This window comes from Dipodomys ordii, unplaced genomic scaffold (genome assembly GCF_000151885.1).
Source record: "Dipodomys ordii isolate 6190 unplaced genomic scaffold, Dord_2.0 Scaffold63, whole genome shotgun sequence".
In the NCBI taxonomy this organism is placed as follows: Eukaryota; Metazoa; Chordata; class Mammalia; order Rodentia; family Heteromyidae; genus Dipodomys; species Dipodomys ordii.
In genome coordinates this window covers 7,829,570-7,842,409 of record NW_012267279.1, presented here as the reverse complement: position 1 = coordinate 7,842,409, position 12,840 = coordinate 7,829,570, and the positions used below count along the sequence as shown (strand labels likewise).

General features: G+C 39.8%; 1 protein-coding gene across 4 annotated transcripts in view; it reads right to left on the bottom strand.

Moving 5' to 3' along the window:
- Positions 1–8,491, bottom strand: part of Arhgap25 (Rho GTPase activating protein 25) — a 79,917-nt gene extending 71,426 nt beyond the window's left edge. For 3 of the 4 annotated variants that reach the window (XR_001175299.1, XR_001175300.1, XM_013022516.1), the window contains exon 1: positions 8,070–8,491. Coding sequence is in view for 1 of the 4 variants with exons in the window: in XM_013022516.1 (XP_012877970.1) it covers positions 8,070–8,130 (61 nt within the window). In the remaining 3 variants the exon portion in view is untranslated. Of the gene's footprint in view, positions 1–7,707; positions 7,951–8,069 lie in introns of those variants that run through there. The other variant, XM_013022518.1, reaches the window with a different exon arrangement.
- Positions 8,492–12,840: the final 4,349 nt, after the last annotated feature.

Below are 12,840 nucleotides of genomic sequence, written 5' to 3'. Positions count from 1 at the left end.
TTGTGATGTCCAGCTGCCACCAAAACACATGAAATCTACCTACAGGCTAGATGAAGGATTCCGTGTTGATTGATATATTACGTGTATTTATACTCCCTTATTTAAAGAAAGTGCTTAAGGAGATTTTTCAGGGGGAAATGGGAAACCATTTTCAATGAACCCATGAATTCTTATCAAAGGCAAAGAATATAAGTGTGCTATTCGAAGGAATAGAAGTCATTTTTGGTAAGCATCAAATTGAGCTCAGTTTCCTGGCAGCCAAGACAGGAAAGGAACACGGTTAAGTTGCACTGTCTTGTCAGAAAAGAGGAAGCACAGCCATCCTTGAGTTATTTCTGTGCACTGTATTCTCAAACAACTTTCTCACATGGTGCTATGCATAAGAGGTCTGTGTTCATTTTTCCAACACAATTAGGGAAAAAATATGAAATGATCACTTGCAGTAAAGATAAAAATAGAGAGCATAATGCTAAAGTACAGCTTGTGAGCCCTATGCTGTGAGGGCACCAGGATAATGCTGTCCAATCTTGGTTGCTCTTCTGAGTTGAGGCTGAAAAGGTGATCATCCACAAAGAAAGGAAACAGATGCTTGCTAAGCACTTAACTTATGTGGTATATGCATGAAACATTTTCTTCTCATCTGCATCTTCTTTCCATGAATCTTCTTTGTACAAGTTAAACACATGCCCTAGATTTGCTGCTGATTAGCAGTAGGTTCCAAAGGCCATGTACTTTTTATTTCTAACAAGAATTGTCAGTGGGCAACTCAGTTTTTTTTTTGTTTTTGGTTTCTGGGGGGGTGGTTTGGGTCCGGTCGTGGGGCCTGAACTCTGGGCCTGGACGCTGTCCCTCAGCTCTTCAGCTCAAGGCTAGAGCTCTACCACGTGAGCCATAGAACCACTTCCGGCTTTTTTGTTTTTGCTTATGTGGTGCTGGGGAATTGAACCCAGGGCCTCAGGCATGCAAGGCAAGCACTCTACCACTGAACCACCTTCCCAGGGCCGCAACTCAGTCTTTAGATAACCTATTTGAAGTTAGGTTCCTCCATAAGAGCTTAGAAGTGGTGCTACAAATTTTTACTAAGAGCAAATCCTTTGATTAAAAAAAAAAACAAGTAATCTGTTAGTTGGTAGGAATATGAGTCATAGATGCAAGTTGAGAAACATTCACAGGTATCATCTTCAAAGGAAACGCATAGCCTTGAAATCTAGAAATGCACATACAGCTGTTATACTGCCTTTCCAGTGATTAGTAGACTCAGTAGACATTAAACCTACACTGTTAGCCAAGTATGGTAGAAACTGAGCAGCACTAATGAATCCCAGAATGGGAAAATAACTTCTAGTAGACAATAAAAAGAGGAACGATAAAAAAAGGGGGGTGGGGGTGACTGAAAGCTTCTGTGTGAGAAAGGTATCCCTGGGGAAAGCCTGGCAAGGGACAAGTGGACCAGTGCCCAAGGTCACATCACAAGGAATTTCACCTTACATTTTAATATCTCTCCAAGAGAAGCTGTAGATAGATAGATAGATAGATAGATAGATAGATAGATAGATAGATAGATAGATAGATAGATAGATAGATAGATAGATAATTTGTTTCTCCTAAGAAGTAGATTATGTGCTAAAAAAATCAGTATGAGAACCATGGCAAGTGCAGAATTGCTGCAGGACATACATATTTTAAAGAAAGGAACAGTGGGATAGAGTGGTGGCATTAGACTTGCAGGTCCCTATCTCTTCCTGTGGCCCGCATAGCTGTTCCTATCAAAGCATTTCTCTCATGATCTTGTCGTATTTTTCCCTGTCTGTGCCTCCACTTACTTGTGTGTTGTAGAGATGTGGAAAGCAGGACTACCTTTATATTTGGTTGCTAACCCAAGGGGTGTATACATATAAATCTATATGTATACACACTCATGTATAAATATATATGTATACACACTCATGGATATATATGGATATATAGATTTTTTAAGGGCTTTCAAAGAGTAAACTGTGATGAGTAAAGGCTAAGACAAGAAATGTAAATGATCTGCCCTTGTAACTTTCGTATCTCAGTTCCTTCTGGGGATTCTTCAGAATTTTCATGCCAACTGCTATAATAAAGTCCATGTCTTGCTGTGGCCCCCTCCATGTGCTTTCACCCTCCCCAGTACTCTTCAGCCCCATGCTGTGACCAACAACCGAGCCTTCATTTAACTCTTTATACCCTCCATGCCTTGCATGTCAACATATCTAATTAGATACCCAGATACTGTCACATGAAGCACTCATTTCTGTTTTTCTTTCAAGCTATTTTGTGTGTAAAAGGACTGCCATCATCAACTTATTCCCCTCAATCTGTCCTAGGATCTTTCCAACACCCTCAAAGTGAGTACTATTTACTCAAAGGACTAGATTCTAGCTGTATATAGTTTCCCTATGCTTCTACTATAGGATACTCTGAAGATACATGAGACAGAGAGACACAGCACCATCATTCCTACAAGTGACTTCTGGCTAGGTTAAGCCAGGCTAGGGACATCTCAACTGAGATTCAGAACTACTGGGCTTACCTCTGTCAATTCAAGCACACTTAGTGCCCAATATAGCACAGAATGCAGATCTTGCCTGCTGTCTGAAGGCAGGGTTGTTTTGAGTAAATTGGTAGAAAACAGGTGTGTCTTCCCTTTACTAATAGGTTGGTCCTCACTATTCTTGCTGCCTGAGGCCCAGAGAAGACCTCAGCATCACCCCCCCCCACTCCTCAAGGAGTAAGAAGTCTCTAGACCTAGACAATAGGAGATACATCCTCATAGGAAAAAATTTAACTTATGCCTAAATGTAAGTCAGTGATCATCTCAGAGGAATAGTCATTTTTACTCAAACAAGGAATAATGCTATGTCTTTAGCAAAAAGGACAGAGTGTGTGTCCTGGAAGCATCAATGTTCATCTCAAAGGAAAGTGTGTTCTTATCCAGACTCTGACTGCATGCATGGGACCTTTAGCTGCCACCAGGGACTGGGAGCTACTCCGAGCACAATGGCTTAGGCCACAGTAAATAGGCCACCTTGGGTCTAGAATTCACACTGATCTGGGTTAGTACATGGTAAGTTTGACAACGAATGCAAAGAAAGCTTTCACCAAGGCAGAAGTGCCAAGCATGCATAAATCAGCCACTTTGGCTCAGGGAGGCTCTGAATTCCCATGTGGAAGGCAATGACTACATGGAGCCACGTAGCTCTTTGAAGAAAACCCTGTATCCTGGGAACTCAAGGTAAGGAATCTTACAGAAGACCAAGTGTGAGTTCTGTCGTGGTGGATCCTCGTCAGCTAGACCAAGACTTTGAAGCTGGCTTTGGGATTTCCAAAGAACACGTGTCATCTGTAAGACTCTGAGTCCATATAAAAATCCAAGTATGCTTGGACAGACAAAAACAAGCTTGGTGGTTCTTGGTGCCCGAGTCTCTGGGTCTAAGTTGAGATGTCATTGGTTTGGGCATCCACGGCCAGAAATCATTTGGGCGTGAGTTTTAGCTTTGGGCACTTTCAATAATACAGTTAATACTTGTTCATTGTTTTAAAAATTTACAAAACAGTAATACATATGTATATCTTTGCCCATAGTTAACTATTACAAAAATGCTGTAAATATTTTACAGCTTATTGAGGGTTTTATTTATCAGTGCTTCTTCATTCATTTGACATACAATAATACAATAAACTCTTACGTGCCTGTTAGTAAAGTTAGGTGCACTTGGAGGTCCCCCTGAAGAAGTAGCAATAACCCTGAATATTATGTCAGTCAACTTGTCTTTACAATTTATCCACCTATATACATACATTATTTTAAAACTTAATATAAATGAATACCATTCTATTCTTTGGCTTTCTTTCTGCCAAATATGAAGTTTCTGCTATTCAATTTCATTTATGTGTGGAATTATAATTAATTACACTTTGCTCTGGGCAGCATTCCATCTTAGATACTAGCATTGACTTTCCCACTCTACTATTGGCAAGCATTTGAATTGTTTCCTGTTGCCTACTTAGTACAAACAGTACATCTGTGAAACTTCTACACATATGTTCTGATCACCTACACAGCTTCTTTAGGGGATAGTCTCAGGAAAGAAAGTGCTACTTTCTATGATTTGGACATCATCAACTTAAGTAAACCATACCAAGTAGCTCATCAAAATACTTGGATCCTCCTCAGTGAATGATAGATCTCAATGCTCCACATTCCAGACAAATATGGAATTGTCAGGTTTGTTTATTGCAAACAATTTGGTATGAGCAAGTATATCATCATGCTTTTCATTTGTATTCTATTATTAAGTATATATTCATTTGTACTAAGTAGATTTTCATATGTGTATTGTCCACATGTTATTTTTGTTGTGTTTGTGGTGCCTGTTCACATTGTATACCTATTTCAAAATAATTCATTGTACTTTTTTGGTAGTAGTGGAGTTGTTCAGCTAGTGCTCTATCACTTGTGCCATACCTATAGCCCTGCCTTCTGCTGGTTATTTTGAAGATGGAGTCTAGTACACTTTTCTCCCCTCATTGACTGTGATTCACAATCTCCCAGATCTGAGTCTTCTGAGTAGTTAGTATTATAGAATTAAGCCACCATCTCCTGGACTTTTTAAAAAATATTCAGTTCTATGTGTATGAATTTATGAGTGTATTTTAAACTATAACTTCAAGTCTAGTTTCTTTGAACAAAAAGAATAAGCTATACTGTGAAAGTCCTTGTGGTTTTACAAATAAGTCTTTTTATAGAAGTTTAAGTAACAAATATTTTTATTTCTTTTACTGTGATTTTCTACAAGGCAAAAATAGACCCAGATTAGTTAAACAATGATTCAATTGATATCAACTGAGAAATCAAGTGAGAAAAATCCCACTTTGATTTTATTCACTTTACCAGATGAGTACAATAACAAATAAAGTTTTGTTTCCTACAGTATTAAATTTCAAGGAGGAAAAGGTTAAAAACAACCACCATTCCATTGTCACTTTCCTTATGTACCTCATAACTATATGCTTACCAGGCCCTGTTCTCCCCTATTTGATTTAAGAGAACTGAGAAAAGATGATGTGCTTGATTTGATTCAATGTAAATGGTCTTAAAATCCATCCAATAGGGCTCCAGGTAAACATTCTCAGACCACAGAGTAGAGGGGCTTTTCTTAGATGGTCAATATCCTCTCAATAGAATACCCCCATGTAAGACACTGAATGTGCAAGGCTGCAGGGATAAAAGATGATATTCCCAGAACCTACCCCCAGGAATGACTATTCAGTCCAAAAAGAAAGATACATAAAAGAGTAAAGTGTTTGAGTGACTGCAGATGAACACCACGTGAGGCATCACCATTTGAATTGCTAGACTAAAAAGGATAAAGATTCAAAGAAATGTACATGATTGGTCCCACCTCAAGTCAAAAGTGTTGTCTCTACTTTTCCCTTTTCCTTCCAGCATGTATTTTATGATGCAAGATAGGCAGTGTCATGTTCTTCCATTATTACAACAAGACCCTCCAAGCTTATGGTGGTGGTCTTTGGGGCAGTCCTGCCAGCGAAGGGTAGGGTCTTCTCTGAAATGAAAATGTAACACAGATTCACACACCCCCCACCTCCCAACGCTCAGAGACTTTGGCTTTTACTCCAGCCCTGGATCAGCACTTAGGATGTAGGGGAACTGGAAGCATAGCTGACCAAGGAAAAGTCTAGCTTCTTCCTGGGCCACACTATGGGTCAGCATTTTGCTATTTCCACAGCAAATGCCTGTCCCAGTATTACTCTGAAGATACGGTGCATTCTTCTGAAGTCATATCTTTATAAGAGCCTTCTAAAAATGAAGCTAGAAAGCAAATTGGTAGGTGATATGTAGGTTCTATTGTTGACCTTATAATTGTACCCCTTTGGTGATCATATATTCCAATAGTTCTGAGGTAGAGAAAATATTACGTCCACTTTATTTCTAGATGACATTTGGCAATGCCTAGAGAACATTTTGGCTGTCACAGTAGGAGTAGCAGAGAAGTGTTACCAACCCTAGTGAATAAAGGCCAAAGACACTGTGGAATATCCTTTAATACACAGGAACCTCTCCTCCTCAACAAAGAATCACCTAACCCCAAATATCAGTAGTGACCAGGTGAGAAATGAGAAACCCTGTTCTACAATTCACTACCCAGGACGGAAAAGCCACTGGTCCGTTGATTTCCCCCAGTTCCACAGGCATTTCAAATGCAGGTGGCTTTTTTGAAGATAGTTGCTACTGTTGCACCTGGACACTGCATGAAGGGAGGAGTCCTGGGAGCCTGTGAATGAGTCAGGGACTCTTTCCTACGAGAGGACTCAGATCATCATAAGGATCCCAGTGTATGTGACACACATAAAATACATTTCGCTACAGTCCTGTCCCTTGGGGACAACAAATCATTATATGTTTTTCATTAAGTAATAGTAAGTGACATCATCTTCTCATAAACCTTATACAGCAATGAATAGTGATTGTATGACCTGCTGTCCCAGGCACTAGGTTATATGCTAGACGACAACTGTGAAACTATGCCCTTAGCTCACAGTACCCACAGAAAAGCTTCATTGGATGGGAACTGGTTCAAAAGTAGAATCCTGTGTCTTCTTTCAGAGCTTCTGATCTCATAAATCAGGATGGTGCCCAGATATGTGTGTTTTAGCCAGCAATGGAGGTAACTCTGCATCAGAGTATCCATGGAACCACATTTTAAGAGAAACTAGTAGAAATTGTGAAATCCACCTAACCTGATCCCAGGCTTGAGAATCTAATATGATAATTTTCTATATGCCTGAAAAATAGCAACTATTCATTTTCTCCATTTTCCCTTTTTAAACTGAAAAGGGGCAGGATGACCTTATAAGACGAAGCAGGACATTGTCAAAGAAATGGTGCCATAGTGGTTTTGCCTTGAAAATGAATTTTGATGACAGAGAATGAACATGAGCCAAGCACATTTGTATTACTGATTAAGAGAAAATGTTTTTGCTTAGGTAAGAGGCATGTAAATTCTTATTCTCTGATCAGATTCAGAACACAAAGATTCTAGCTGATTAGGGAACATCAGTCTTCCCTGACCACTAGATAAATGGCTTTTCTGATTATTTTCATTTTCCCTTCAAATCTTTTCTGAAACCTTCATCAACATTCTCCGTTTGTGATCTTTCAATAGATCATTTTTTATGGCACAACAACTACCATTAGAGGTCTGATCTAAGCTTCGTTCCTAGTAAAACTCCTCCACATTATTAGAAATACCTTAACACTTATCTATGTCTAAGAGCAAGGAAGTTATCTTAATATATATACATATATTATTTCTCTATATATAATAAATACTTTCAGCTCAATTGCTATACTCTAAATTGCTATGATTTAATAATAGAAAAAAATCTACATAAAGAACTTCATAATAACAAATACTAGATTTAAACTAATATAGAACCATCATCAGGGAAAGAATATAAATTGTAGACTATACCAGAATTATCCCTTAAGGTAACTAATCAAAAACATATTTCTAAAAAACTCTTCTGAGTCTCTTCCTTTAAAATTGCTTTTACTGTGCTTTAAAATGCCGACACACTTCCATCTTGTTCTCCTTATCAATTTTTTTGCTACAGGTAGGTCTACTTTGAGCCCATGGGCACACAAAACAAGACACTCACAATTGAATTTGCTCACCAACTGAGCACGGCAAAAGACAGCAAGTGTTTATGCTCCTATTGAAAGCCATTCAAAAATATGCATGAGTTTCCAAACCAAAAGGAAGTGAATTTGCTCTGATAGAAAACCTCCATCTTGTATGTATTATATAGCCTAAGACAATCCAAAGTGACCTAGTCCTACATATCAAGGAGTTCACTTCCAAATGAAAATGGAAACCCTAAGTTCATATATCAACTTGAATGCAAATTTTCTCCAAAACTCAGGCTTGCTTTAAGAGGGAGTTTTAGACCAACATGCAAATGGTGGGCACTCAGGTGTAAGAACCCCAAAGGCAAGAGAAAGATCTGAATCCAGACAATACCTATTTTTGCAGCCTCCACTTTCAGGTTGAAATCCCAGTTCTTTGGCAATTTGAGGGACATTTTGCTTCCGGTTTGAGTGAGTAGCCAGTGAAGTAGCCAGTGTGTTACAATCCGTGCCCTTCTTGTTTGTTCAGGATTCCTCTTTTTGTGCCTGTCTCTTGTGTCTCCCTTACAACGGCTTCACAACCAGTCCAAGGTTGAGGTTTGATTTGCCAACATTTCTCCTCCTCTTTCTCAGATGAAAGGCTCACCCATCTGTCACTTGAGGATGGCACCTACGCTCCTTCCACCACCTACCCACAGTCCCCAGGGGCTGATACCGGCTTTTCTTGCTTTCAGTTTTACCAGAAATATCCCAGTTGACACAATTCTGTGTCATGAGAAGCAGAATCTCAGGCCTCGCTAAAGCAAAGTTGTGATAAACAACTGCTGCTTGGTGCTTTTTTTTTTTCTTAACTGTCTGCTTCCTTGCATTTTGAGGAAGTGGTAAATGTTCAGTAGTGGCATTTGAGCACATATCTTGAGAAAAAAAATTAATACTTCTAAAGCTAGAATGGGTGCCTTTCTCAGATAGAAAACTGTAGTTTTGATTAAAATAAAATTCAAGATTCTTACTTGGAGGTTTTGTTCTGTCCTCTTCATCTCAAGGATTAAAGCATCATAAAAAAAAAAAGGTCAGGAAGATAGTAGGCAATACCACCAAAGTTACTTTCTTTAAATTCTTCCTCTGTAAGGAACACATTATCAGCTCTCTACAGGATAAAGGTTCAAAGTGATTCTAGACTGAAGCAGGAAGTTTTTTTTTAATGTGTTAAGGTTATCTATCAATTTCAACTGGGCTGACCCATACAAATGTCATGATGATTCTTCAGAATTGTGTATGTTTGTATACCAACTCAGGGTTTTCCCCTTCCTATGTCTACAATTTCTTTTAAGCTTGACGACAATTACACTTTTAACCACATAATTATTTGGATGACTTTTAACAAGCAACTGACTCTTTCTGGACCTCATCAGAAAAATGAAGTTGAAAATCACCATGTTGCATGGTGATGCTGTAACCAGAGTGTATATTGCAAACATTAATTCAAGCTTCATTCTATATAGATCAGTCCTGGGACAGACTTTTCCATGTTTAACGAGGAAAGTTTAATACAATGGTTAAACATTGGAACCCTGAAATCAGATTGCCAATGTTCATATCCTAGCTTTACTACTTCTTGCTGTGTTTCTGGACCACTTTGCATTTCGATTTCCTCATCTGTAAATAGGGCAAATAATAAAGGCTAGTTCCTAGCGGTGTTGTGAGGCTTTATTAGATAGTGGTACAATGTGCTCAGTACAATCACAGCAGCAAGCTCCTTCGCCTGGGCCTCTTCATTCACTCCATTGCCATAGATGGCTCTGTAATACTTCGTTCGTCACCTCCTACTTTCTCACTTTCTGTTGGGTACCTGACTTCCTGCTTCATTAAGAAAACTGCTGCAACTGGAAGAGAAGAGAATGCCTGCATGTTCCCCTGTTATAGCCTCTCACCTACTTGCCTGCTTGCTTGACCCCCAGTTAAAGTAGATGAAGCAACTTTCCTCTTTCCCCATCCCCTACTACATATCACTGTGTTCTCTCCCCTGGATGTTTGCCATCTATGATTTACCATCCAAGTGACTATGTTTTATCTCATCTTAAAAAACCACCTCTTTCAGGGACAGTGCCTAAACCCAAAGTTCAAGCCCCACGACCGACAAAAAAAATCTCTTGATGTCATTCCTTGTTTGGTTATCACCTCATTTTCTCTTCTTCATTTCTGACCATTCTCCTTCAATTCTGAGCTATCAATACTTGCAAATGTCTCTCCTGAATTACTTCTGTTGATAGTTTTGTCCCCATGGTTCAACAGAATAGCTTTAGGAAACCAATCAATTTTCTTTCCCTAGACCAAAAGATGAGTTCTCTATCCTCATCTAGTTGACCTATCAGCATGACTGGACACATTTGATCACTATCCCAACCTCTGCATTCTACCTGGCTCTCAGGAACAGCACCTCACTTAGTTATCTAATTTTTGGGCTAACCTGTTTCTGGTTCTTTGCTAATTCCTTCTTATCTCTCTGAGCTGAAAAATATGGGAGGAAATCAAAACTCAGTGGATTTCTTTTTATCTCTCTTTACATGTTGTTGAGCTTGTCTACCTCAAAACTTGGGTTAACATGTATATACCATGACCCCAGTGTGGATTTCCAACCTAGACCACCCTCTGAATTGCAAAGTATCTGTGCTTAGATCTTCAATGCTCATCTCAAAGTAAGCCTAGCCCCAACTAATATTTAATGACCAAGCTGAAAAGGCTGTGGCAACCTGGCGGAATATCTTCTCAATAGGAATTAAAGGAGTATAAGAAACAAGAACCACACAAGTGTATTTCAAAGTTCTGCTTCTATCTTATCTGTACATTTCACTGGCCAACACAGCACACATGGCCAAATCCAAAATCACTAAGTCAGGAAGTATACACAGCACTAAGGGGGAAGGGAAAGGAGGAGTGACAGGAGTATTTTATGATCAAGGCTTCCATCTATCACACCAGCACGGCTTACCCAACTGCCTTCCAGCTTCTCCACAGCTCTGTATCCCTCTGACCTTGACTCAGATAATTGGGAACTCTGGTGACCTCACACTGCACTACAACCTACCTGACCCGAACACCATTGTCCTTAATATGGTTGTAAGGGAGGCAGCCATCCTGAGCCCCAACCCAGTAGTGCCTCCATAAGAAAATTAGTACCATCCAGTGTGTCAGTCATGAGATTCAGTCCTGGAATCTTTAATTTAGGAACTCTGAAAAGATTCTGAAATTGGCATTTACTAATACGCCAAGAACTTCCTTTGTTCTTCAGGGTGGCGTACTGTGGGTCCTGGAAAAACTCATGATCCATGGGGGAAGTTGACTGCACATACTCAGAAAGGCCATCAGAAAATTCAGCTCTAGAAAGGCCCACACAGCAACAGCCTTCTCTCCACAGAGCACTCACTAGGTGTCCATCCACTCACTGTAGGAAGACTGTAAGACAGTTGTCCAGCAAGGAATTTAACACAGCAACGTGTTGTTTGCTAGATAAGTGGTTTACCACTTGAGTAGGATGGCTCAGTCTCACAAAGAACTCCATTCTCCTTACTAGCCATCGTTAATGTACCTAGGTGAGCTGGAATGGCCAACTCAGGGAGAAAAGTACAGCCACCATCACTCTTGCCCCAGAAGAAGAGTGGACATAGAGGTGCTTATGTTCCTCTATTAGCACATGGGTTCCTGTGTTACCAGCTGAACACATCTCTCCCTGGTCAAGAGATCTGTGTGCCAACTCACTTTTAGCCCCAGGGTGTCTGCACCAAATTACACTCATTCATGTCTGCATGGTGTTTTTCAAAGCTGTCTTTAAGCATTGATGTGCTCACAGGTAGGATAAAATGTACAGGGAATTCAGTGCTTTGAACTGGGATAAGAAACCATTATAGGAACCAGAAACCTTAGACCAGACTTCTTGTATTCAAGTCCTACTTCCTTATGAGCTGTGTCAGTATGGACATGTTGACTAACCTTTCTAAAAGTTCTTTTACTCCTATGCAAAAAGAAGGCTAAATTCGGGCATGAAAAGCGTCCAGTATAGTACCTGGTATATAGCAAGCTCTTAATATAGGTTAGACTAGAAAATAATTTCTCTTGGTGAAATGATGAGTCAGGAAGAGCCCTTCAAGCTCCATTTCATGTGACTTCTTAGCTAGTATGTTAAGGTGTGCTATCCATGCTCCAACTTAGAGAACATGAGAGACCTGCACTTTCTTGTGTAAATAAAGGCCTATTGGGCTACAAAGCCCAACAGGGGCAGATGCAGAGAGGCACATAAAGGAGAGAGGAAGGGCGCTGTCAGTTTACAATGTACTACAGTGTTGAGATGCTGAAGGTGGTGACTAATTCTAGACCACAAGCCATTTGTGTGGTTTCACCAGCTTGCCTTCCCAGCGGCCCAGCACGTGTGCAAACAATGACACACCCAACGTGATTAGCTAGGACATATCTTGGCCATACTGGGGAGAGGAAGTGTTATTTCAAGAAAGGAGAGGGAGGAAGTAGGAAGAGTTCTAATCCTGACAACAGAGAAGGGAAAGGGATCTAAGTTACAGCAGAGCAAACTAGTCATCCTTTGTTCAGTAGAAGCTGTTCAATGCCAGCTTCCACTCTCCTGAGATCATGAGATGCTCAGCAGGGCACAACAGAACAGGAAGTGACAAAGACCGCTGACTCCACAGATGAACAAAACTCACATTGACTAACTACATATAGAACACCCAGACCTGCTGGGGGAAGGGAAGGGAAGAGTGGGTGGGAGCATGGAACTTAACCAAGACCACACCCTGGCAAAGGTAGCACTGACTTATAGCCATTTCCCATCCTGATATATGAGAAGGCCTTATAGATGAGAAGAACAGTACTATTCATCTTATTTCACAGAAAGGCATGTGTTAGAGGGATAATTTTCTTACAGGTCATGTCAGAAATCCATATTTTGTCCAAAAGTTATTTGTAACTCCAAAAACATACACTATACACTACAGACCTTAACATAAAATTCAAAATAAAACAAAGGATTGAGTTCTGATGTGTAGGTCTGATGGTAAAACAGAGAAAATAAACTTTGGCCATTTTTATGAAATGAAATTTTTGTGAAATGTTTGTCCTATTAAACGAAATCTCTTCATTTATGAAATTTGAAACAG